The 25,000-nt window shown below is 41.6% G+C and overlaps 12 protein-coding genes across 12 annotated transcripts; 7 read left to right on the top strand and 5 right to left on the bottom strand.

Annotated features, from left to right (window-relative positions):
* Positions 1 to 221: 221 nt before the first annotated feature.
* Positions 222 to 1,094, top strand: FOA43_001098 (uncharacterized protein; the record flags this gene model as incomplete). Its single annotated transcript, XM_038921421.1, has 1 exon — positions 222 to 1,094. One exon carries the CDS (start codon positions 222 to 224, stop codon positions 1,092 to 1,094), a length of 873 nt encoding a protein of 290 aa, XP_038777349.1.
* A 30-nt stretch (positions 1,095 to 1,124) lies between these two features.
* FOA43_001097 (uncharacterized protein) lies at positions 1,125 to 1,568 on the bottom strand (the record flags this gene model as incomplete). The annotated part of the gene is made up of 1 exon (XM_038921420.1): positions 1,125 to 1,568. The coding sequence occupies one exon, from the start codon at positions 1,566 to 1,568 to the stop codon at positions 1,125 to 1,127; it is 444 nt and encodes a 147-aa protein (XP_038777348.1).
* Positions 1,569 to 3,955: 2,387 nt separating this feature from the next.
* FOA43_001096 (uncharacterized protein) lies at positions 3,956 to 5,872 on the top strand (the record flags this gene model as incomplete). Its single annotated transcript, XM_038921419.1, has 2 exons — positions 3,956 to 5,163; positions 5,455 to 5,872. The coding sequence occupies 2 exons, from the start codon at positions 3,956 to 3,958 to the stop codon at positions 5,870 to 5,872; spliced, it is 1,626 nt and encodes a 541-aa protein (XP_038777347.1).
* Positions 5,873 to 6,014: 142 nt separating this feature from the next.
* On the bottom strand, positions 6,015 to 6,779 carry FOA43_001095 (uncharacterized protein; the record flags this gene model as incomplete). Its single annotated transcript, XM_038921418.1, has 1 exon — positions 6,015 to 6,779. The coding sequence occupies one exon, from the start codon at positions 6,777 to 6,779 to the stop codon at positions 6,015 to 6,017; it is 765 nt and encodes a 254-aa protein (XP_038777346.1).
* Positions 6,780 to 7,448: 669 nt separating this feature from the next.
* On the top strand, positions 7,449 to 9,521 carry FOA43_001094 (uncharacterized protein; the record flags this gene model as incomplete). The annotated part of the gene is made up of 1 exon (XM_038921417.1): positions 7,449 to 9,521. The coding sequence occupies one exon, from the start codon at positions 7,449 to 7,451 to the stop codon at positions 9,519 to 9,521; it is 2,073 nt and encodes a 690-aa protein (XP_038777345.1).
* A 198-nt stretch (positions 9,522 to 9,719) lies between these two features.
* FOA43_001093 (uncharacterized protein) lies at positions 9,720 to 10,946 on the top strand (the record flags this gene model as incomplete). The annotated part of the gene is made up of 1 exon (XM_038921416.1): positions 9,720 to 10,946. The coding sequence occupies one exon, from the start codon at positions 9,720 to 9,722 to the stop codon at positions 10,944 to 10,946; it is 1,227 nt and encodes a 408-aa protein (XP_038777344.1).
* Positions 10,947 to 11,291: 345 nt separating this feature from the next.
* FOA43_001092 (uncharacterized protein) lies at positions 11,292 to 14,235 on the top strand (the record flags this gene model as incomplete). The annotated part of the gene is made up of 2 exons (XM_038921415.1): positions 11,292 to 13,850; positions 14,224 to 14,235. The coding sequence occupies 2 exons, from the start codon at positions 11,292 to 11,294 to the stop codon at positions 14,233 to 14,235; spliced, it is 2,571 nt and encodes an 856-aa protein (XP_038777343.1).
* Positions 14,236 to 14,273: 38 nt separating this feature from the next.
* Positions 14,274 to 16,280, top strand: FOA43_001091 (uncharacterized protein; the record flags this gene model as incomplete). Its single annotated transcript, XM_038921414.1, has 1 exon — positions 14,274 to 16,280. The coding sequence occupies one exon, from the start codon at positions 14,274 to 14,276 to the stop codon at positions 16,278 to 16,280; it is 2,007 nt and encodes a 668-aa protein (XP_038777342.1).
* A 69-nt stretch (positions 16,281 to 16,349) lies between these two features.
* Positions 16,350 to 17,669, bottom strand: FOA43_001090 (uncharacterized protein; the record flags this gene model as incomplete). The annotated part of the gene is made up of 1 exon (XM_038921413.1): positions 16,350 to 17,669. The coding sequence occupies one exon, from the start codon at positions 17,667 to 17,669 to the stop codon at positions 16,350 to 16,352; it is 1,320 nt and encodes a 439-aa protein (XP_038777341.1).
* A 687-nt stretch (positions 17,670 to 18,356) lies between these two features.
* FOA43_001089 (uncharacterized protein) lies at positions 18,357 to 20,012 on the bottom strand (the record flags this gene model as incomplete). Its single annotated transcript, XM_038921412.1, has 1 exon — positions 18,357 to 20,012. One exon carries the CDS (start codon positions 20,010 to 20,012, stop codon positions 18,357 to 18,359), a length of 1,656 nt encoding a protein of 551 aa, XP_038777340.1.
* A 1,235-nt stretch (positions 20,013 to 21,247) lies between these two features.
* Positions 21,248 to 23,758, top strand: FOA43_001088 (uncharacterized protein; the record flags this gene model as incomplete). Its single annotated transcript, XM_038921411.1, has 1 exon — positions 21,248 to 23,758. The coding sequence occupies one exon, from the start codon at positions 21,248 to 21,250 to the stop codon at positions 23,756 to 23,758; it is 2,511 nt and encodes an 836-aa protein (XP_038777339.1).
* A 106-nt stretch (positions 23,759 to 23,864) lies between these two features.
* Positions 23,865 to 24,845, bottom strand: FOA43_001087 (uncharacterized protein; the record flags this gene model as incomplete). The annotated part of the gene is made up of 1 exon (XM_038921410.1): positions 23,865 to 24,845. The coding sequence occupies one exon, from the start codon at positions 24,843 to 24,845 to the stop codon at positions 23,865 to 23,867; it is 981 nt and encodes a 326-aa protein (XP_038777338.1).
* Between the last annotated feature and the right edge of the window lie 155 nt (positions 24,846 to 25,000).

The raw sequence follows: 25,000 nt of genomic DNA, 5'->3' as shown, positions 1-25,000 counted from the left end.
CCTGACGAAGTTGAATCAAGGATGCACTTATAAATTGTTTGCAAATCATACTGCGTAGAAGAGTAACCGTACTAGCAGTAGGAGTTACTACGAAAGAGCCTGAAAACCGGAGGCTTCAACATAGTGGTGTAGAGATGCTTTGGAACTGTTTGACAAGATCTATTTCGAGAGGAAGCTGCTTTCTGCCTACCAACTCGATTGTCTATTCTTATAAAATTGCCATGACCTTCACCACAGACACTTCAATTTCCTCTTTTGGAGGCAAATTGCTCAAATTATCGCATGATTCCCCAGTAACGGGTACCAAAATGGTAGTTAATATCTACTTGCCTCATCAGTACTTTGACGATGAGACTACTAAGCTACCCGTTCTAATGTATCTCTCGGGACTAACTTGTACTCCTGACAACGCTTCCGAAAAAGCTTTTTTCCAACCTTATGCCAATCAGTATGGATTTGCAGTTGTCTTTCCTGATACGTCTCCCAGAGGTGCAAACATTGAAGGAGAAGACGATAGCTGGGACTTTGGTACCGGTGCAGGCTTCTATCTTGATGCTACTCAGAAACCTTGGAACAAGAACTACAAAATGTATTCATATATTATGAAAGACCTTATTCCTCAAATAGCCAGCTCTTATGATACGCTAGACACCCACAAAATGTCGATCTGTGGTCATTCCATGGGAGGATACGGTGCCTTGATGTTCTATCTTAGAAACCCTGACGTGTTCCAATCATGTTCTGCCTTTGCTCCAATAACCAATCCGAGTGAGTGTCAGTGGGGTAAGAAGAGTTTTTCGAACTACTTGGGTGATGATAAGACCCTTTGGGCTGAATATGACCCTTGTGACTTGGTGAAGAAGTTTACTGGAGATAAGAGGCCCATTCTTATCCATCAAGGAACAGCCGATGCATTCTATGCTAAGGATCATCAATTACAACCTGAAAAATTGGTCAATGCCTCCACTCAGTCTCCTTTAAATGGTATGATTGACCTCCATTTGGTCGACGGCTACGACCATTCCTATTATTTTATATCTTCTTTCGTCAAGGAGCATTGCCAATTCCACGCAAAATACTTGGGATTGAACTAGTTATCCATATAAATTATATAAGTCGTATAATTATTCCTGCTTAACATTCTCTGTGTGACAGCCTCTATGTTTGTAAACAATATTACCCATATTGTAAGGGTGTTGGTCGTCAGTGTCCGTTATCTCCTGACCTGTCTTCGTATGATGTCCGCAGAAAGGCACGTGAACTAATTCTGATACTAAGATCCAGACAAGCAAAATTTTGAACAAGAGCTTCCACTTACTATTATGAGACTCTGTAGAATCATCGGACTCAGTCAAGCTTTTCTCGTTGGTAACCTCGTAAAGCTCCTCGTAACTTGGAAGAGTTCCGGCAACAACATTATCATCGACAGCCTTCTTCTCATAAATTGGCTCCACTCTATAATTCTTCGGCTTGTATTGCGACATGTTGGAAGGATCTATAGTCGGGTCGTATTCCACATCCTCAAACGTCACCTGGTCGTCAACATTCTTCTTGAATGGTTTGTACATTGTGTTATACAATATTCCCGGAAAAGGTAAAATTTCTCCTGTGTTTGGTTGATAAATGTGACCTGGTCTTCCCATACACATTAAAACAAATAATTATAAATAGTGAAGTGCGCCTTTGCCGGTAACGTTACTTCGTTGCTTATCTACCCCTCAGTCGTCAGTCTTATCTGTCGCTCTAGAAAAATAGGAAAAACTCTTTAGCGTTTAACCCGATCGACGTGACCTTTACGCCGAGAGATCTGCTTCAATATGATCTTCGGTCCTGTTTTCGATGAAATTTTTCAGATTACTCTTGTCCCCAAATTCTCCTCCCCGTTTCTTTGATAGTCCCGTTCGTTTCTATCCTACGAGATCATGTCGACTACTACTAAACCGTGGGCTGCCACTTTGGCCAGCACTCGGCAACAAGGGGTCCCAACAAAGTCGTCTGCCCCTGCACTGTCTTCCTCCTCCGGGCGTACCAATCGTCATCACAACCGTTCGGCTAAAAAGGCTCCGATCATCAGACCAACTGGTACCACGGCCGCCACCAACACCATCAACGCCTATTCACCGATCAATCACTTTAATAAATCGCAATTGGTTCAGGCTGTCTCCACCAAATTCAGACAGATGGAGACGCAGGCACTTAATAACGGGTCAGTGAGTCACGTGACCATATATAAATCAAATGTCATTGCAAATTCGACATTATCTCGAGGATCCTCATCTACCAAGGGGAGAAAAGCCTCATGGAGAACCGAGATCAACTTATTGGAAGAACTTGGTAGGAAATGATGTGTCTCATGCATGCTGCCGTATGATATGTCAAGTGTCTTACAAAAGTGTATGCGTTTCCTTCCCTATTTGACACATCTCATACTCTTTTTTTTGTTTAGGTCTTAATCCCCCCTTTTTCTCTCCTCTCTTTGCTTAATAGAATATAGTATGCATAACATTAAAATAGACGCTTAATACAATCGCCACATTACCCGTATCGCTGTGACTCCACATTTACTCCTTTGGGCATAATGGGCTAAATTGTGTCTTTTGGGAGTGGGTATGCAATACCACAGACGACAGTTGAACTTATGCGATATGGAAGTATAGCAAGTGTGTGCCGTATCTACTGAATCCTTTAATCCTCTACCTTCTTGTACCTATCAATGCGGTTCTTGATCATATGACTTTCACACAAGGTTACGAATGAAAATTATGATTGGTCAAATGTAAATTATGATTGATCAAATGTATATTCTTTAACTTGCACTAATTTTTCCTTTTTGGGATAAATTGTGTCCCGAAAAAGTTCACCAGGGTTGCTAGTAACGCACCGTGCATTCTTCCGGTATTGCACATTTGCGCTCTATTTTCCGTTTAATCTGCTCATCTTCAGCAATTAATAAATTTGCTGTTCCATAACGGCCGCAACGTACTTGTCTCGCTGCATACATTTCCCAGCCATTCAATTCCATTCTTCCATACTCCATTCTTTCATCCGCCCCCTCTCCTCTTCCTATTTCAGAATAAATGGCTCCAGAAGAAATTGTGTGCGGCTATAACTGGGACTTGAATGAAAATGAAGATAATAGAAAAAAGAAACAACTGAAAGTAAAAGGAAAAACAAAAGAAATTCTTAGGAACAAGTAAAATAGAAATTGAAATGGTCAAAGAATTTCAATGGAAAGAGAAGAAATTGGGAGTTGAAGAGTTGTTTTATATCACTATAATACATCTCTTTTTCTCTTCCGTCGTCCTTGATTGTGATACCATCATCATCACATACAACTGCTCGCTACTGGTTCGACTGATACGAGTTACCGTATATAGGCCACGCGTCAATCTTTAGCGTCAACTTTTCGTTCCCGAACGGCTCAAGAAACTTCTTCCATCTCTTTAGGCTCATATTGACGTTGCGGATAATATAAGTTTGTATTCCAATCCACTTAGCTTATACCACAGTTCACTTTGTCTTTCAGGCCATTTACTCACCTGCTCGCCTCGCCTGTTCATCTGTTTTGCTTGTCCATCGCTATATCCTTATCTATCTGGTGTAAGGTTGCGCACTCCAAACAAAGAAAAACATAAATACGAGAAATTCCGGCCAGACCTAAAATTTTGGCTTTCCGTATAAGTTTTTTTTCTTCTTCTCTCTCTCTCAAAAGAGGCGAATTACTCATTACCTGTCATCTGAGTCTACCATCTGTTCAGCTTAGACTCGTTGGTTTTACCACACTTCAGGCCGTTTCAGGCCATTGGCTATATTTATAACATTTTCGATCGCATTACTTCCGGTAACCTCCGAATTTTGTTCATACCCAATCACAGTTGCAGAACCACTGACACTCATTACTGCATCTAATATGTCTACCGATTCCGTTTCAATTCTGTCATCCAAATCTTACTCCATGTCGTCTCATGACATGATGAGTTCTGATATGCTTAAGCCCCCATTTGTGAATAGACCCAGACATAGGCATCGTCGTTCCGCTGCCATTTCTGGTGATTTTGACATGAGGGAATTTGGACTATTACCTCCTCCAGCTACTTTCAGAGACGGATCTATGCCACAGTCGATTCCTGCTTCACCTACAAGGCAGAGAACAGAAATTAATGCTACCCACATCACTGCTTCGGACATGGATACGACGGTTGCTTTCTCCCCTCTAACGTCTACGTTTCTTCCACCTCCACTAGTTTTCTCTCCTGAAGCTTCAGATATTCCTGTAGCTTCGTCGTCATCTCTCAGTTCGCCACTTTCAAGGCCTGTTTTATCCTTTGTTACTCAGTCCACATCCAGTGACACCCCAAAATCGCTTCCCGGCTCTCCGGCTCGTTTTTTCATGACTGAAGAGGCTTGTTTTTCTCGTCATTCCGACGTTCCTGATGCTGTAATCGACTTGGATGAAGTTCTCGCAAAGAAAAGATTCAGTTCCTCTATTCCAAAGCTCAATCATTTTCCTAATACTTGCATGAGAACTGCTTCTGCCCCTGAATTGGAACTCTTCTACTACCCTAAGCATTCCTTACTATGTTCACCTAAGAAAAGTGAGGTTGCTATAGTTGAAGAAATCACTGAAGAGGAAGATGGTGATCCTGACCCTGGCATGATTGTTGTTACTGGCATTGATCACGAAGATGCTAAGAGTAGTGGAAGTAATAGCAGTACAGCCTCCACAACCAAAAGTTGTTTCGGCGATCCTGTTCTAACAAGTACCTCTTTAGCCAAATCATTGTCACTGAAGTCCGCCCTTCTGACTAATGGCAACGCTTCTTCCAATTCGCTTTGTTCCGACAAGTCGGGCATCTCTCAGATGCACAGCTTGAACAATGCAGCGTCAGCTTCTTCTCTTAGAGGTAAAGTGCGGTATCAATCGTACTTTCATAATCAGCAGAAGATGTCTTCTCCCAAATTGGGACCTGTTAGACCACCGCCTCGATCTGCGGGAAGAATGTTAGATTCTCCTGCTCAGAGATCGAGGTCTCCAACACGTGTTCGTTTCCAGGAGCCTCGTAGTCATCCGAAGAATCCTTTCAGATACCAATCGCAGGTGTATGAAGTGGTTGAGGAAGACCATCTCTTTGAGAATGATGAGCGGGGAGACCAGGAAAATCAGTTCGTTCATTCATCTGCCAGATCATCAATCTGTATAGGTAGTCAGAGCCAACCGATGTCTTCGTCTTCAAGTCGATTTTCGCATATGAAGTCAAAATCTGTGACTCCCTCTTTGGGTCAAAATGAAAATTGGCCTAGTCTATCACCCCCTATTCTTCAAGTTGACAGGATGTCGTCTAAATCGTCTTCTCCAGTTTCCTCTAGATCCACATCCCCTTCGCCTTCCCACAGTCATCATCGTGGTCTTTCTAATGTCTCCCTTTCTTCGCTTTCGCTTTCTCACCATCATAGATCCAGTTCCATTCTCAGCAGTATTTCATCCAAGTTCCATCATCGTAGAGGTTCTTCTGTATTTTCATTTCGATCTCTCAGAAAGGAGAGGTCTGTTATAGAGACTACCACTGATTCTCTGCTGGGTCTTGGGTCAATGGAATCTCCAGAGATTGCAACAGCTGCCTACTCTCCACCGGCAGATACTACTCTTCTGTCCGATGAGGTGACGCTTACGCCTGAAACGCTTGGAGAACCGGGACCGATGGTTGAACGAAACGGCGAGAAATCACCCTTAAGTAATATATCAAATACCCCTGGTAAACTGAAGGGAGTTGTCGGTTTAGAGTCGCAACAGTTCGACGGCAACCGTCAAAGATCTGCGTCTACCAAGCGCAGAAAGGGAATTTTCAGCTGGATGCTAAGGGCCAAGAACTAAGGACTTATGACTAATATATCACACATTCTCCATGCATTCGTTTACCCTTGTTCTTGGTCATTCATTTATTCGTTTATTATGTTGTTCGTTCTCGTGTATCTGCTTTTAATATTAATGGTAAGGTAATCTTTATATATGCCGGTTAAAGGTAATTCTTCTCCATCTGCTTAAGTTTGAGGTTGGTCTTTTCTTCTTCATCGTCATCTTTACTGAGTCTGTAGATACCTATCAGCCACCCCAATACACTCATGATCTGTTTTGTGCGCTTTGGAATCCGAAACTTCTTCCATAGTAAGTCTAAATTAAGTAGTAATTCGTTTAAAAACCCGATAAGTTCCACTACCGTCTTCACCTTAACTGTGTATAGCTCCATAAGTCCGCTTTTCAATTGTCGAGGAATCTTGAACTGCGTATCAGCAAAAGGCATGCTGCTGCGAAGTATCCGACATTCGAGTTCAATCCGTTTGATTAGTTTGTTCACTCTGATGAGTCTAACCAAAAGCTTACGTAAGTTAATGGCTATAACGATGAGGTAGAATTTCGAGAGTTGTTTTAATATGAAGTTAATGGTCCTACCCAATTTTGTGTGAGGATCCTGTCTCAATCTCGGAATAAATGTCTGAATGAGCACAAAGTTATCGAACTGAGTAATCAACGTTTCTAGTAATCCCAAAAGCTTATCTTCAGTCATATTGTAGATACCCATCCAGTTCCTAAGTCTGGTGGTATAAGGTGTTGATGATGGTGGTGTTGCTGGTGTTGCTGGTGTTGCTGGTGTTGGCAATGCTGGCAATGCTGGCAATGCTGGAGTTTCAGATTGAGGTTCTTCCTTTCGAGGGGAACCGGAAATCGGAGTCGAAGTGGAAAAACCCGTTGCTCCATTCAGTTGCTGTTCTTTATTAGGCATATTGAATAGTCCGATGAATGGATACCTTGGTCAATATTTTCCGAGCAGCCGGATTTTCGATGACGCAATAAACTAGCCTGACAAATCAACTTGGTCGCGAGCTCAGTAGACGTTGGATGAGAAAGTGATACCGTTAATGTTCTGATGCCTTTTTTATCTCTCTCTCTTTCCTCTCGCTATACATGAAAGCTCGGCAAAAAGAACATTAGATGGCTGTGCATGACAATAAAGTCGTGCAAACCCCAATGGCTTTACCTTCTGAAGGAGAGCGAGAAAAATTTTTTCATACCGCATATAAAAAGGAAGCGATTCCCGGGAAAGTGTTCTCAACGTTGTTCTAATAGGAGCACAGACTTTCTTTTGAATACGAATAGCAGTTAGCAGTTTTTTTTTTTCAAGTAATAGAGAAATCAATTACGGTTGATCCAGTTTTAAATTAATTTTGGTTGATCTAAGCACAAGAGAAGAAAAGCATAATTTTTTTTTCTTCTATCAGAACAAGTATTGTGGAGTATCATTGAGTATTAACTTGCCTTAAATCTATCTACATTCCGTCCATTGTTATCGTTAGTTGTAAGTCGTTAACTACGGTTTTACCCTAGGAAAATTATGTCAACACCTTCCAATAATTCCTCGTCAGTCGAGGAATTCGAGCGGATCCTCAAAGAAATGGGTTCGCTCAAACCACCAGGAGTGTCAGGCTCTCGAATTAAAAAGCTAAAAGAGTTGTTTCTATCCAATGTTAAGCAGGAATCTCAACTTGTCCAAAAGTTATATGATGGCTGTAAAGCTGCCCCTGCCTCCAACAAATTGGGACCTTTGTACGTTGTTGATGCTGTCGTTCGTGGTCTTATCGATGAGTTGAGCAAGGCTGAAAACGCTGTAGAAAGCTCTAAAGATGAACCTTCCCCTGATGGAACTGTATCCGCTGCTGTTGCCAAAATTCAGGCACTTGTTGTTAGCATTGTCGATGATGCTGTAGCCAACTCCAATGAAGATGTTAAAGAAAAAATCCGCAAGTTACTCGAGATCTGGGAAAATTGCAATACATTTGATAAGAACACTTTGACCAAGATGAAGAAGTCTAGTTTCCCTACTACAACACCTCCTGGCTCTCCTCCAACCAAGAAGAAAGTTAAGTTTGCAGTGGATGAATCAAAGTCTGACACCATTAGTTCAAGCGTGGCAGCCGGTAAATCTTCTTCTTCTTCTTCCTCCTCACTCTCTACATCTAGTAGTGGCTCTGGTCCAAAAGATCCCGCATCAGTTCTTGCTGCTTTGGCCAATCTGGCCAAAAAGGCACCTTCTCCTGCGTCCAATGCAGCCAATATGACTAGTGCCAAAAGTGCAAGTCCCCCATCTGATCAGTCTAGTGGCATCAAGCCTAGTGTCGCTGGCTCCTCTTCTTCTTCAGATCCAAATGCAATCTTCCAAATGCTTCAGAATATGAACAAATCGGGCCGTAACGGTGCCCCTCCTCCTCAGCAGCAACAGCAGCAGCAACAACCGCAGCTGCAGCAGCAAGGTGGATTCGGTGATGCCTTTGGAGATCCCCGTCGTGGTGGTTACTCTAACAACCGTGGCGATCGTGATAGAGGAGGATACAGAGAGAGAGACGATAGAGGAAGAGGCTATGACAGAGACGGATATGCTGCTCTAGGAAGAAGAAGAGAGAGATCTCCTCAGAGAGGTCTCAATCCAAAGCCTACCCACGTTGAAGGTGAACAGAATGATCAAAGTAATCCACATTATCGCGAAAAGCATCCTGTAATGGATCCAACTATTCCAGCGGGATGTATTAGTGTCTATTCCAGAACGATTTTTATCGGTGGTGTTCCACATTCGATTGATGAGATTCAGCTAGCCCAAATACTCAGGCCTTATGCTGAGGTGCAGAGCGTCATACTTAATAGTGAACGTAAGCATGCGTTTGTAAAGGTGTATTCACGTCCAGAAGCCGAGCAAGTTATCCAGGCGTTTTCCGTCACCCATCCGTCTGGTCTCAGGGCTCGTTGGGGTGTTGGTTTTGGACCACGTGACTGTTGCGATTACCAAACTGGTATCTCTACGATTCCGCTTAACAGACTCACAGAAGCAGATAAAAGATGGGCAGTTTCTGCTGAATGGGGTGGAACTGGTGGTCTTCCTTTGCAGGCCGGTATTTTTGTTGAAGAACCAGATATTGAGGTGGGACACGGAGTATCATCGAAGTCTATTTCTCGTAAAATGCCTACAAATTCTTCCACGAACGGACCGAAGTCTGACGGATTACCACAGACGGGTCACAGCTCTAGAGGCAGTTTCTCTCCTGTGAATAATTCTGATAATGTTCCTATCAACTACGGAGGATCCGGTCGTGGTGGATATGACGATAGAGAAGGATACAATAACAATGGTAATGGTAATGGTAATAGAGGTGGTTATGGAAGTGGCTACAATAACCGAGGCGGCTATGGAGGAGGATATGATTCTCCTTCTATGGGTGCACCGCCGATGGGAGTTCAGCAGCAACAGCAACCTCCTGTTCCTGGATACGGTGGTAACGCGCCACCTGTTGATCAGAATCAGCTGATGACTACGATGATGAGTGCTATGCAGCAGATGCAGCAACAACAGCAGCAGCAGGGCCAACCAGGACAAGGTGCACCAGGCCAACCAGGACAAGGTGCACCAGGCCAACCAGATATGGCTCAGATGTTCCAGAATTTGGCTTCAATGATGCGCCAAAACCAAGGCCATTGAAGTGGTATGTACATATAGGAGTAATCTTGCCAGCTTAATATAAATGATACTTTATTTTATTTAGATTTTTTCTGTTTTTGCACTACTAAATGAAGTCTTTGATCGTCCTGGATTTAAGGGGGGGCGTCGGATTTTTCAGAGCTTCGCCAGAGTTGAAGAAAGAATCTAATTAGTTTTATTCTCTTGTAGTAATTAATTATGGGAAGAGGGCCGTCAATCTTTAGGTTCGATGCGTTTGGACATACTCTTGATGACGCCAGGGTTAAGACGACGTCCGGAGGTGTTCTAACTCTGATATGTGTGTTTACCATCTTCGTACTACTTATTAACGAGTATAGAGACTATAGGACGATCATTATTCGACCCGAATTGGTGGTGGACAGAGACTTGGAAAGGAAACTTAATATGAACTTAGACATTACGTTTCCAAAGCTGCCTTGTGATATGTTGACTATGGATATTATGGATCTTACAGGGGATATTCAGGCAGATGTTCTCGAAGGTGGATTCACCAAGATGAGACTCGACAAATCAGGAAACGAGATTTCGATTGAAGAGCGGTTTGATGTGAATAAGGAGGAGTCTTTGGTGTCAGATGACTCTCAGTACTGTGGCTCTTGTTACGGTGCAATTGACCAGTCTAACAACGATAATGAGCCAGATCAGAGTAAGAAAGTTTGTTGCAATACTTGTGAGGCTGTTAAGGCTGCCTATGCCAATGCGGCATGGAAATTTTATGATGGAGAAGGAATTGATCAGTGTGAGAAAGAAGGCTACGTGAAAAGAGTCAATGAACGATTGAATGAAGGTTGCCGAATCAAAGGTAGCGCTGAACTCAATCGAATTGGTGGTAATCTACACTTTGCGCCGGGTTCCTCGATATCGATGAGTGATCGTCACGTTCATGACTTGTCCTTGTACGATAAGCACAATGATCTGTTCAGTTTCGACCACATAGTGAATCACTTTGCATTTGGTCCCGATGATCATCACAAGACATTGCATAGTAAAAGCCACAATTATACTACGACGCATCCTTTGGATGGCAGAGAGATGGCAATAGGAGAAAAGTACCATCTCTACTCATACTTTCTCAAGGTGGTTAATACTAGGTTCGAATACATGGATGGAGAAGTTCTTGAAACCAACGAGTTTTCTGTCTCCCAGCATGATAGACCTTTGAAGGGGGGCCGTGATGACGATCATCCTAACACGATTCATGCCAGAGGAGGATTACCGGGAGTTTTTTTCTACTTCGACATTAGTCCTATGAAGATTATTAATAGGGAAGAGCATAAGAAGACTTGGTCGGCTTTCATTCTTAGCGTTTGCTCTGCCGTGGCGGGAATTCTTACAGTATTCCAGATCCTCGATAAGACCATTTGGACTGCTCATAAGATATTGAAAGAAAAGAAAAACACTTAGCTATAGTTGTCTATAAATTATAAATACTCTTTCTAATTTAACCCCAATTAGGAGATTTTTTTCATGCGGTGCACTAATCGGCATCATCTCTTCTGAAGGGGGTTCTGGAATTAAGAAATAAATTTATATACAGTTTGATTTTTACTAGGAGTAAAATTTTTCCTTTATTGTTCTTTTTGGTCTTAAGCGACTTAGCGGCAGGACTACAAGGCACCAAAGGAAAAGGACCGCGAATTCTTTCAATCGATAAATAGTGTGCAGTATCTACCCACTCATCATTTTTTGTTATTACTTTGTTGATTGTCATTAGTTAAAACTGACTCGCTTGTTCTTATGACCTCTTTTATGCCTCCTGTTAGAACGGCATCGTCAGGAACCCTGGGTTCTTTGTCTTCTCGTACTCCGAGCGGTCCTATTGGGGTTGCATCTCTTGCCATGAATACCAGGGCTGTCCATGGTGACTCTCTTTACTACGTCTGCCTAACTCTTATGAAAAGGCTTTCTGCCGTTCCTGGAATGTTACCCTATATTGAATTGGCCTATACTCGGGCGGAAGAGAATGCTGAAAAGCAGGCCATTGCATTGAGTACTATCAACAACAACAACAACAACAGCAACAATAATAATAATAATAATAGCTCCAGTGCTTCCATTGTGACGGCGAATGGGAATATAGCACCTATTGGTGGTGGAATAGTAGTTCCTGGAACTTCTGGTTTTACCGCAGATCGTAAAAGCAAGCTGTCAATCGCTTCCTCTTCACGTGGCTCGGTATCATCAAGAAGTTCTGAGGCATTCATGGGCCATTGGAACTCTACCCTGTTCACTTTTGCCGCGGGTATTCTACCTGCACAGATTAGTTACGACCCAGTTACTCCCATTTGGAATTTGTTTCAGCAAGGTGCACCACTCTGTCTTATATTCAACGCCATCAGTCCCGATAATGCCATCGATGTCGTCTCTTCTGACGATCTTAAAGTTTGCAAGATGAGCGTATATCAATTTTTAAGTGCTTGTAAGATACATCTCAATATCAGGGACGACGAATTATTCCCTATAACGAACGTATTTTCTGATGATATAAGGAATTTGGTCGATGTCATTCATTCCGTCAATTTTGTACTTGACCTGGATCCGAAATTTGATGTGGCGCCAATTGAGGATCAGATCACTATTACGGACTCGAGGTCAAAGGTTGTCAAAGAGCTTGTGGAAACTGAGAGAAAATATGTTTACGATTTGGAGACCTTGGCAAAATATAAAGAGGACCTCACGAGGAAGGAACTTATCTCTTCCGAGAATATCAACATGCTTTTCCCCAATTTAAATGAGATCGTCGATTTTCAAAGACGGTTGCTGGTTGGTTTGGAATGTAATGCAGTGGTTCCCGGTAAATACCAGCGGATTGGATCCGTATTTATGCATGCAGGCGTGCAAGGATTCCAGATATATGAGGCCTGGTCGCTTTTCCAGAATTCAGCGGTGGAATTTATCAATAAAGAAGCTGTCAGTCTGAGAAAATCTTCTGATTTGATAGCAAATCCTTACGAGCTTCAAAGTTTCCTCATTAAGCCTGTTCAGCGGCTGTGCAAGTATCCATTACTTTTGAGGGAACTTCTTAAGTTGACTGATCCTTCTTGGCCAAACTATGCAGAAATGCAATCTGCCTATTCAATTACTCGTGAGGTTGCCGCAGGTATTAATGAAGCACAGAGGAAATCGGAGAACACAAAATTAATGAAGGAGTTGCAGGAATGCGTTGTGGATTGGAAAGGTTATAACCTAAATGGAGTGGGCGATCTACTTTTCTCTAACATTGTCATAGTTAAAGACTTGCTTAATGAAGGGCATGCCGGCGAGAAAGAGGTTCACTGCTATCTTTTTGAAAAGGTCATATACTTCTTCAAAGAGTACAAAGAGAAGAACAAGTTATTACTGTCCGGACGTAAGAAATCAACTTCTTCTGTATCTTCGATGTCGTCCTCTTCAAGGCATCGCAGTAATGGTCATACGTTACAGTTGTCGTTAAACGGCATAGTTTACATCAACAAAATCTACAGAGTGACTACCTCTGATACTTCGCCTTATTTCCCATCAGGGTCTAATTCTCAGGGTCATTTTCTCACTCTTCGTTGGCGTGGTAATAGGGATACAGGAGGATGCGTCATTCGGTTTAGATCTGAGGAACATATGGGACAGTGGGATACCGCAATCAGGCAGCTCTCTGGAGCTGGAGAAGATGACTTTTCTGTTCCAATGGCACCAGGAAGTGCTGGTAGTGCGGTTTCTGCCGGAAATAGAGGCCATTGTAGTACTTCGAGTATGTCTGAGCGATTCAGAAGTGCGTCTAGTGTGTCTAATGTATCGGATGCTTCTTCGTCGTTCATGTTTGCTAAACCCAGAACTGCCAGCAGTTCCAGTGGAAGTTTTGCACTATTTTCAGAAAAGAAGCTGCGATCTGTGTCTTCACCAGCAGCTGCATCGATGTATGCCCAACGTAACGGTGCTGGCAGTATATCTGAGATGCCAACAGTGCCTGCATACGATGAATTGAGCACGGATTTCTCGAGCATGACGATCTCGCAGCGTCAGTTCACGCAGCAGGCACAATACGAGAATAGAACGCGGATCAAGCTTATATTTGGTCCGAAATCTGAGTGTGTTCACATGTCAGTGAGCCCAGACATTGACTACGTCGATCTTGTAGATATATTGGTGAACAAACTCAATTATGTGATGGGAATCAATGCAAGATACGAAACGTACAATGCAGATTCTGTGAAATTAAAGTTCAAAGATGAAGATGGGGATCTTATCAGGTTTCAAAGCGACGATGATTGGGAAATTGCTAAAGAGCTGCTGGAGGAGATCGGAGATGAAGAGGATCGGATACTGACAATACGGGTATGTTAAGTAAGTTGATCAATCATACATGTAAGTTAATGAATATTTTACGAATACCTTTGGTTAACCCTATGACCTAATCGCGGGTTCTAATTGGATAATAGAGTGTGGCAAGTAATTAACGATATGAGGATCAAGACTGAGGTGGGAGGATTCTCATTAGGAATATTTGCTAACTATTTAAATGACTCGGTTGTTCGATGTACATTGATTTCTTTCCTCGTATCTGAACCAAGAAGCTGTCGGGATGGGTGGCTAAATCAAAGATACAAGATTCAGCACCGCCCGGATCTGTACCGGGTTTGTACATCTTTCAAAAATATTTCAGGCCTCTCCGAAAGAGTCAGCAGATCTAGGAGATCAATCTGGGCAGCGATTAGAGTGAGTATATATATACCTTTGTTCGTTTGAGTACACTTTATTATGTTTGCAGGCATATTCAGAGGTTTTCCTAGAGTCAGGTGGATGATTAGAGGAGATATCAGAAGGCTGGTCGTGGTGAGAAGGCTAAGAGTGAGCCTGATGGGGCCTGGATCCACCAGATTGTATGGACTAAGGAGATTTTCGACATCACCTAAACGGTTTTCTGAAATCGCATTTGAATCTCTTGGGGAAGAACAGCAGGAGATGATGAAAGAAGAGCGAGTTGTGGATAACGTGGATATTTGTATTGTTGGAGGAGGTCCTTCAGGGCTTGCTACTGCCATTCGATTGAAACAGTTAGATAAGGAGGATCAGTTGAGAGTGGTAGTTCTTGAGAAGGGGGCAGAGATAGGTGCACATATTCTTTCTGGTGCAATTTTGGAACCCAGGGCTCTTAGAGAGTTGTTTCCTAAAAGTGAATACTATGATGATCAGGGTAAAGGAATACCGTTACCAGCAGATTTGGTTTCCTTGGTGAAGGAGGAGCACATGAAGTTGCTTTTCAAGAATGGTTATTCAATTCCTTTGCCAGGGCCTCCACAAATGGCAAATAAGGGGCGTAATTATGTTGCATCGTTGTCAGAAGTTGTGAAATGGATGGGAGATAAGGCCGAGAGCATTGGTGTCGAGGTGTATCCTAATACCTCTGTGAGTAGTCTTATTTATGACAGCAAGGGAGCAGTGAAAGGGGTTGCTACTAAAGATATGGGGGTTGGTAAGGATAGTGCTCCTACGGATGATTTTGAAAGAGGTATGGAATTTCATTCTAAGCTGACTGTATTGGCTGAAGGTTGCAGAGGGTCTATTTCTAAGCAGGCTATCAGCCAGTTCCATCTTAGCGAAGGAAAATCGCATCAGACCTACGGTATTGGAGTCAAGGAAGTTTGGGAAGTGAAACCAGAAAATTTCAGGAAAGGTTATATAGCTCATACTATGGGTTATCCATTGGATAGGAACACCTATGGAGGAGGTTTTCAGTATCATTTTGGTGATGGTTTGGTCACTGTTGGCTTGGTTGTTGGACTCGATTATGAAAATCCATGGATTTCACCTTATCAGGAGTTTCAGAAAATGAAGATGCATCCTTTTTATAAGAAAGTGTTGAAAGGTGGTAAGTGCATTTCGTATGGAGCTCGTGCTTTGAATGAGGGAGGATATCAAGCAGTTCCCCGGCTTCATTTCCCTGGGGGTGTGATAGTTGGAGCTTCTGCAGGATTCATGAATGTTCCTAAGATCAAAGGTTCCCATACGGCTATTAAAAGTGGTATGTTAGCTGCGGAGGCTATGTATCCCGAAGTATTAAAGGTAAAGAAATGGGTTGAAGAGAAGATTGCCCAAGACTGTGAACAAGTACAGCCTGTGGAAAAGGACGAGAAGGATGAAGATGACGATGACGATGACGATATGATCATTCTACCAGAATGGAAAGCCATTAATTTATCTTCCCTGCAAACTGCCTATGAAAACTCGTGGATCAAAAAGGAGCTTTTTTCTGTTCGTAACGTCAGGCCTTCGTTTCACAATCCTCTTGGATTTTGGGGAGGAATTGTCTGTTCCGGTCTCTTCACTATGATCACTCGTGGTCATGAACCTTTCACTCTTAAGTTTGGTAAGACTGATTCTGAATTAGTGATGGATGCTTCTTCATGCAAAAAGATAGATTACCCTAAGCCAGATGGCAAGATCACCTTTGACATTCTCACCTCTGTCAGTAGAACAGGTACTTATCACAAAGAGAACGAAAAATGTCACCTTAGAGTGCCAGAGCAAGACTTGAAGAAACACGCAGATAAGCTCTACCCAAAATTCCAAGGAATTGAGCAAAGATTCTGTCCCGCTGGAGTCTATGAATATGTTCCAGACGAGAAATCGAAGCTTGGCGTCAAGTTCCAGATCAACTCTCAGAATTGTATTCACTGTAAGACCTGTGACATTAAGATACCTACGCAGGATATTACATGGACTGTGCCTGAAGGTGGAGATGGCCCTAAGTACCAAATGACTTAATTTCATCTATTTATCTATTTATCTATTTATCTATTTATCTATTTATTAATGCAGCGAATGTATAAAAGCCTACAGTCGTCCTGTTCCCACACCAGAAAAATCTCCACTGAGAACGTGTCCCATGTCCACTATGGCAGACAGGTGTTCAGCATCTAATCCCATGAATGGCTGTCCAAAAAGGAGCCTGAACTCGTCTTCGCTCACACGCAGATATACCATTCCACATATTTCCACCATCCTCAAGTTGGGCATGTGTTTTAGCGACTCGTTGAGCTGCTTATTCACTAAATGATCAAACATATATCCTTTATTTTTGCGACCACTAGTCCTGATGAACCTCTGATAATCATTCCATGTAAAGCAGTAGGGCTCAAGCTCCGAGGATTGCAGAAATTCATCCATTTCACGGCCAATTATCATCAATGAGGAGATTTTAATCGATTCATCAATCATCTGGCCCTCGGTCTCTCCTTTAATGGTGGCAAATGCCCCCTCACAAAGGTTGCAATGGCAGCTGTTGAGATAATTAAGATGAGGGAATAGCAAATCAACATCTTCAAGTGTTGGTAACATATTGCCAATAAGATTTTCAGATGGATGCGTTATATTTATCCGTATATCACGGAGAGTTTTGGTGTTGTTTGAAATGGGTGTACCTAAAATCATTAGAAGATTGGACAAATTGAGGCCCTCAATTCGAAGATTCATATTGAGCCTCTTTAGGTTTCTGAATGGTTCAGTAAGTTTCAAGAGGATCATTGACCGAAGATGGTTCTTTTCAAGATCTTCCTTAATTAGAGTATAGCTGATGGACAAGTTATCAATACTGACACTTCTTTGTTTCACAATTGTAGCCAATTGTTGAAGAGAATCCACTAAATTGAGTACACTCCCGTCGTCTTCGATGTATAACTCCAAGCGGGTTAAATTCTCAAAATAAATATGCTTGCTGATAAGGTTGATGATGACAGCAGTTGAGTGGTTGGTTAACGGTAACGAGAGTTTGCAAACATTATGTAGAATCAATCCCATACGTCTTAGTATGGCAAAAAATCCCACAACACGTCGATACACTCTGTCGTACGACTCTCCTTGTGGATCCACCATGAACTGTAGGCCAGTTAGCTTCTTGAGGGTTTGCGGATGCTTGGTAAGAAGGGTGAATATTAGCATATCCTCGTTTCTGCCAAGCTTCCCCTTGAAGCAGATTTCTCTTACTATAGAAAGGTTGATGAAATCAAGATTTCCATGCAACTTCTCTGTCTCCTTACAAAAGTTCATATCTATGTATAGGGCAGACAAATTCGGAGCTTGCTCCAGAGTAAGTGGTTCAATGTCTATTTTTTCGGGAAATTCAAAGCATGCTAATCTGGGGAACTTGAGAGACATGTTCTGTCTCCAATGGACCAAGTCGAAGACATTGGGATCCGTTAGATGCGTCAAACATAGTCTTTGAACCAAATCAGCATAGTTAAACCCTAAACAACTATGTACAGAAAGAGTCTGGAAGAATAAACGAGTGTTGGAGGGATGAATAAGAGTATAACTGTCTGATTTTAGTAGTGAAGAATCATAATTCTTGCGAGATAATTGTCCAGGCTCAACATTCACATAGACTATTGTAGCATAGAGCTGAGGAACAAGGCTCAAAAACACTAGTCGACAGGTTAAACACAAATGCAGACAATCAGTTGTGGCAAGGTTCGTAAATATTTGAGCTAGAACGTTGTGCGGCAGCTCTTTGAGTGGGAAAGCCATAACGACAGACTCAAACTTGTGATCGTCGTTTATAAGAAGCAAGAGGATTGGGAAAAGACAACGAAGCAACTCACTTTTCGATCAAAAGTCTCGCGGAGTACATTATACCTGCCTGTACTTGTTTTGTGATGAGTGTGCTTGGTAAGATGGATCGTCTCGCAAAATGATGAAAAGCAGCGAACGTTCTTGATGAAGAATCATAAGGGGGGTGCAAAAATTTATGTATTATGTTTAAACTTCTTCGAGATCTAAGCGCGAATCCGAAAAGATCACGGAGATTGGAAGAGAGCCATATAATGAATACGTTTATTTATCTATTTACATGTTACCCATTGGTTCTGGTTCCTGTAGAATGTCTTCAGCTGTAGGCAAATTTTCAAATCCCATTCCCCTTCCTCTCTCCGTCATCTCGTCTTCATAAACTTGTTCAATGTCCTTTGCATCAGCAGATGACCAGAACATCACATAGTGTACAAAGAATTTGGAGATCCGATTCAGTTCAAACATCAACGTCGTCAAAAGCCTCATTCCCAAGTAGGTGAAAATTCTGTTCAACTCATTCCAGTAATCTTTCATACTTTGAGGCTTTCTGTAGTTGTGAAGTCTAACGGTTCTATTCGCTTCCGATACCAAGATACCTACTCTGTTACAAGGAGAGCCAAAATTTCTGTTCAAAGCTTGGACAATTCTCATACTTCTCATGACAAATGTAAGACACATTGGCAATATGTCCAAGTTTTCAAGGAGCGTTTTCATTCTCTTCTTGAGAAGAACCTGTCTTTTATAGTAAGACATTTCCTGAAACTTATGAATTTGTTCTTTATACTCAGATACATCTCCCGTACCAGAGACAGGCAGCATCATATCGTCCATATTTATACCCCATGATCTCATCACCTCTATCACCTTCTCAGAATTTCTTTCCATCGTATACTTCCAGAACTCACTGTACTGATATCTAAATTCGTCACTGAAAACCTCGTACATTCCATGGTCCAAAATCACTAGCTGTTGACGCAATGTTGAGCTATCAGGTGCAATAGGCATCTTTCTGACTAGCAAGTTTCCCGGATGTAAGTCACAGTGAACCACACCCCAGTCAAACACTTGTCTAGAGTATACTTTCGTAATTGTTTCCATGAGTTGTTTGATATCGTAGCCTTTATCCTTCAACTTCAAATATTCCCCAATTGAATCACCATTAATCCATTCTCCAATCAAGACCTTATCAGTAGAAATTTCAGGGTAATATTCCGGAACGTACACCTTCCCTTTGAACTCTGGATCGGAATCAATCAATTTGGACATTTTCTGAGCATTTGAAAGCTCATGCTTAAAATGCAACTCCTCGGAAGTCTTGTCACAAACATAGTTAGCAAATGCCGTAAGAGGCAAACCAAAAATCCATTCGTACAGCTTCATAGTGAGCTTATATGTCATAAAGTCTGCATTAACCTGCTTGATGACGGACCGTTTTTGAATTTTCACTGCCACTTCCCGTCCATTTTCTTTTAGTATACCACGATGCACCTGCGCAATGGATGCACTGGCCATAGGTTTCTCCTCTAACGACGAAAAAATCTCCTCCCTATAATTGTCTCCTAACTCATTTCTAAGGGTAGCATCACAACTCTTCCAGCTATCTTCAGGAGCTTGATCAAACATCAGTCTAAACTTCTCATGATATTGGGATGGGAGCATGAATCCTTGGATGGCAATCATCTGTCCTATTTTGATGAACAAGCCTTTATTTGTAGTCACCAAATCGTACAAACGTTGAGAGTTACGTTCATGTAGTGCTTTGACATCCTTTTCTTCACCGAAATTCATCTTGTAATCAGCAGATATCAACAATAAAGTGCTCAGTGTTCGAATAACTCGGTTTGTAATACCGTCTCCAAATGTGTTGTCATATATGTATGCGGCTGTGAACGTGCCACCAACCAAGAGTAGGGACTTCTTGAACCAACCCATAGCTTTTTCAGGTTGGGCAAAAGTCGGTTTGACATTAGGTTCCTCCTTTATATCTACTAGATTTCCCCTCGATGGTCGCTTGTCTGTAGAAATCGTCGCTCCAGCATAGCTTCTATAGTGAGTCCTTGTACGATAAAAAATTTGTGTCTGACAACTGCCGTCCAAAGCTTGTCTTATGGCTGACCTTCCCAGAAAGGAAGCTGTTATAAAGCCATTCATCGATAGACTTGTACGAAAAGAAAGAAAGAAACAGAAATATGTGAAAGTAAATAAAAGAGATCTGAGATAAGATGAGGCGAGGCCTTCACTCCCCCCCCCCTTACTTGATATTTGCTCGGCTTTAAACTTGCATCTCTCGCTCTTTCTCTTTTCATTTTTACTATACATTTTTTTCTTTCTTTTTGGTAATCCGCTTCTTTTCTACATCTTCGGAGTTTGGGGCTTTAAGCTAATATCCGTAAAAGGATAGTAAATTACCAGAATGCGTCGACCATTCCCAGAATGTATTGATCTGGGATAATTACCCAGGTTATAAGAACTCTAAGTAGTAATCAGAAAGGAGAAGCAGAACGGTAGAGAAAAAGTGTGTTTAATTTGCTTGTCGTATTGGCTTTCAATAAACCGGATCTATGAAAAATTGAGGAATTGAATAATGTTGGGTTGAAAGTAAATTCGATGCAATAGATGATAATGACACCTTTAATATTTGGTAACCAACTTAGGTCTTAGTAGGTAATCGTTCATCAGATTTACAGCGATCACAGGTTTGTTCGAGTAACAATGATCTATAAGTTAGTTGGTTGTTACTTTACGAGACTCGAGAATGAAATTCAATATTAGTTAGGGAGAGTAACTTGACCGATCATATTATTTTATTTTATCTCCAATACTCTTTTTTCTTCCTTATGGCAGTCCCTTTTCCTATAATTTTCCTGGACTTCCTTGGCCTCCGTCCTTTATATATGTCCTTGTATTACCTAAAATGGATGAATAGAGTGAATAAAAATTTCATTCTATTTGATGAAATTAAAATTTTTCACACTAATTTTTTTTCATATAATCAATCTTATTTTTAATTTCAGCATTTACTGGATGAATCAAGAGAGGAGAAATCAGTTTGACAATTGTTGATTGAAGTTAAGCACAACAGATACGGCATTTTGATATTGGTCCTAAAAGAAAAAGCTGTTAATATTATAGAAATATCAATTGAAAGATCTTAAATAGGTAAGATCATGTCTAATAGTGTTAGAAGATCGTCTTCCAACAAGGGGGGGATAATACAAGAGAAACGAAATAGTCAGGGAAATGGTAAAGGACCCATGAGAGGAGAAGGAGTACTTTCTGCACAACGTGATAGACGATTCAGTATAATATCGGCTGACGATGATGATGATGATGATGTAAGTGAGGAGAGTGGTGATGACGATAATAGTGAAGAGTATCGAAATAGAATGATATTTGATAAAGCACAGAGAGAAGTTGATGCTATAATAGGCTCTAACAGTGAACGGTCTTACCCAGATTCGTCGTCAAACTTCTCTTCGGATGATGATGATGATGATAACGTGGATTTTGTGGAGTTGACCAAGCTGAAGAGGGCTAGAGCAATGAAAGCTGCTAAGAGGATCAGATATGGAAGAAACGCACAGAAAAATATATCCAAACAAGTACCAACTTTTGATCAATCGATAGATCCAAAAGATGAGGTGTCTGATAGTAATCCAGAGCTTGTTAATGGTGGCTCTAGCGAGTTGGAAGTGGCCATACCGGTAGAAGAACAAGAATTGGACGACTCTCTAGTTGACGCAGTGATACTTGAAGAGGAAAAAAGGCTGCCGGAACTGTATGAAAGTTCATCCACGGCGCTTACTAGTGACGAAAACTGTAAAGAGAGTGTAAGGAATCCAGATGATCTGATTGATCTTGGATTTGACTTTGAGTTTGTTCAGAAGAAGTCCGAGGAACCCATACTGCCAAACCCAATAGAGCAACTAACTAATGAAGATCTTGGAGAAGCTGTGCAGGAATTACCACAAGTGGAGGCTAAAGTCTCAGATGAGCCGGTGACTCTGGTTGTTCCCAAGATTGATGAAACAGAGCTCAATTCAGATGCAGATTATGACTTCGATCCTGATGAACTTATACAGGCTTTACAGAATGATGACGATGAGTTGGAGCTACTTGGTAATAGTGATGAAGATTACAATAACTTTTTGCGCGCTGGCAATATAGACATATCGAGTGATGCTGATGGTTCTACGAATCTAAGGGGAAGTTATTTGACTAAAGAGGAGACACAAGCTATGGTGAAAGAACTGGAGAACAAAGAAAGCATTACAGATGGTTACGTGGATGAGGTAGGCGATGGTGATAATGATAAAGATAACGATGATGAAGAAGAAGAAGAAGAAGAAGAAGAAAATTATGCTGCAGGCGAAGACAATGATGATGATGATGATGATGATGATTCACTGGATATTCTTGGATTCAGAGATATATTTGGAGGTGATAAGCTACCTCGTGGCAGTCTTTATGTTCCTCAAAGTGCGCTATTTTCTGGGGATGAAGAGGTCGATGTGCTGAGTGATGACGAAAATGAAGATTTTAGCAGTGATAACGGGGATGATGATGATGTTGATAATAATGACAGTGAAGATGATACAAATCTACTCCACTACTTTTTCTCTTCCAGTTCGTCTGAAAGTGAAGCTGATGAAACCACAATGTCTGCCGAGGGAGAGAATAGGATTCAAGAGGAGGCCGCACAAACGGATAGTGAAGTCACGGATGAAGATACAAATCTTCGACCGAAATCGATACATATGCTTGGTAGTAAAAGAGCAAAGGAGGTTCTCTCATCATCAAAAAATAACTTTCGTGCACCTAAGTTGGGTACATTCCTTGTTTCTCGGTTTAAAAAACCTTTTGGTATCATTGATGGATATTCTACTCGGTTTCTATATCCTAAAGGAAGCAAACTTTCTGTTCTCAAAGGAACGCTTGCTCCTCTAGATAACACTAAAGGTCTTACGAAAGAGCAACGGCAACTTCTTCAACAAAAAACACAGAAGCAGGCTCAAGTGGGAGGCAGCCGAATGAACCCTTCCGTGTCAATTGACGAGCTTTTAAACATCAGTGAATTTGAAGATGATGCTAAAGTTGTTGACAATGAGGGTTCCAACAATTCCCGCTGGGACTCCTTCTTCAGCAAGAAGAGAGTCCCTCTTACTGCCTTCAGAAACAGAGGGCTGCTGAACAACGGAATTGCCAATAATTATGCAGATGCAACCCGGAAATATACATTTCAGACAGACTCGTCAATGGTTCGTGGACCTCATCGGCATCGTCATCATCGTCACCACCATCGTTGCACTGAGGATCATAACGATGGGACTTTGCTAAAAAAGAAGCTTGGCAGCAAGTTAAAGGTGGAAACAAAGAATTCCAAAAACCCAAAGGGCTCGAAGAACTCAAAGAACTCTAAGAATTCCAAGAAGATTGGATTTCGCAAGGATTCCGATTTTGGTGATGAATTTGTGATAGGTGTGAAAGAGCCTTTAAAGTTGAAGAAAGGATCCAAGAAAAGAATGGGACGAAAAAGTATAGTAGAGGCCCAGGCAGAGGGGTACCGAGCTACCAAGTCAGGGTTATTTAATGAGGATGTTCTGAATGATGTGGAGTCGTTACTGATGGACATTGGAGCAGCTGAAGATTACAATGTTCTCTTTAGCACGGAAAAGTAAAGGTTATTAATTATATATAGTTTTTCTTCATTTTAATGGGATGGGATAAAACACTTAGAGAACTTAGCGTTTATTATTATGTATACACGCAGCATTAAACAAATACCTATTCCTTGATAGCATCCTCGGGTGCGACGAAGTTGGTCAACTTGGCGCTCAAGTCTAGTTGTTGCTTAACGCAGGATGCCAAATATTGGATCAATAAGGTATCGTTAAGATGAGATTCAAAGTCTTTTTTGAAGGCCTCGATATCCACTCCTGAAGGCTTGTAGTTCAAGTTGGAGAGTAACAACTGACCAATCTTATCATCACCTTTAATGTCACCTTTAGATGCTCTTCCGGCATAATCCCGTAAGATCTTTATCAGGTCAGAGATTTGCGACACAGCGCTAGACATCTGGTGAAGTTCGTCAAGTCCCTCCAAATCAAAAGATCTTTCTTCCTTTTTGCTAGCACCGGAGAGATACTTCAAAGTAGTCAACTCATTCTTTGAATAACTAATTTCGTTTGGAATAGGGACAAAGGCATAAAATCCGGTCTTATCCAAGTTCAATTTACTTGCAATGGTGGAATAAGTCGGTAATCCAACAGGAGAAGAGATGTATGTCTTAATTATAGGAGAGATGATGGCACCAGACTCTTCTTCTCTATACTGTAAAGTGAGCAACACCGGCTGGTAAGGAGCGCAAGATCCCTTGGCATAGAATTCATGAAACAATCCTGTATATGCGTCCAACTCGGGACTCGTTGAAAACCAACCGATCACTTGAAGCTCTGGGTTTGCTCGTTTGTATAAGTGGTACGTAGAAATATGGTATGCTTCTTCAATGGTCAACTCATCATCCTCTTCTTTGTGCGGAACAATGTAACATTCCTTCACATCAATGCTTGATCCATCGTCTGATCTGGTACCCAACAAAGTACCGACTGTTCTGGTTTGCGTTTCTGAGTCGTCGTCGTTTTCATAGATAGACTCAATAAGTTGCAATAGAGTAGACGACTCAATTTTCACCGTGATTGGGATATCAGCAGATGAACCAAGTGGTGCCACAATTGTTGGCTTAACAATGTGGAGCGGTGGAGACATTTTGGTAAGGTAGTTTCTAGCTAATTCGAAATGAATCAATGGTGGTATTTGATGTTTTACCTTTGAGTCCAGGCACTAATTTTGATGGAAAATTTTTTTTCAAGTCGTGCATTGATTAGGAATTACAACTTGTCAAGGTGTTGTAAAGGGATTGT

This window comes from Brettanomyces nanus, chromosome 1 (assembly GCF_011074865.1).
Source record: "Brettanomyces nanus chromosome 1, complete sequence".
Lineage (NCBI taxonomy): Eukaryota > Fungi > Ascomycota > Pichiomycetes > Pichiales > Pichiaceae > Brettanomyces > Brettanomyces nanus.
The sequence above is the reverse complement of the archived record's forward strand: the minus strand, read 5'-3'. Positions and strand labels throughout refer to the sequence as shown.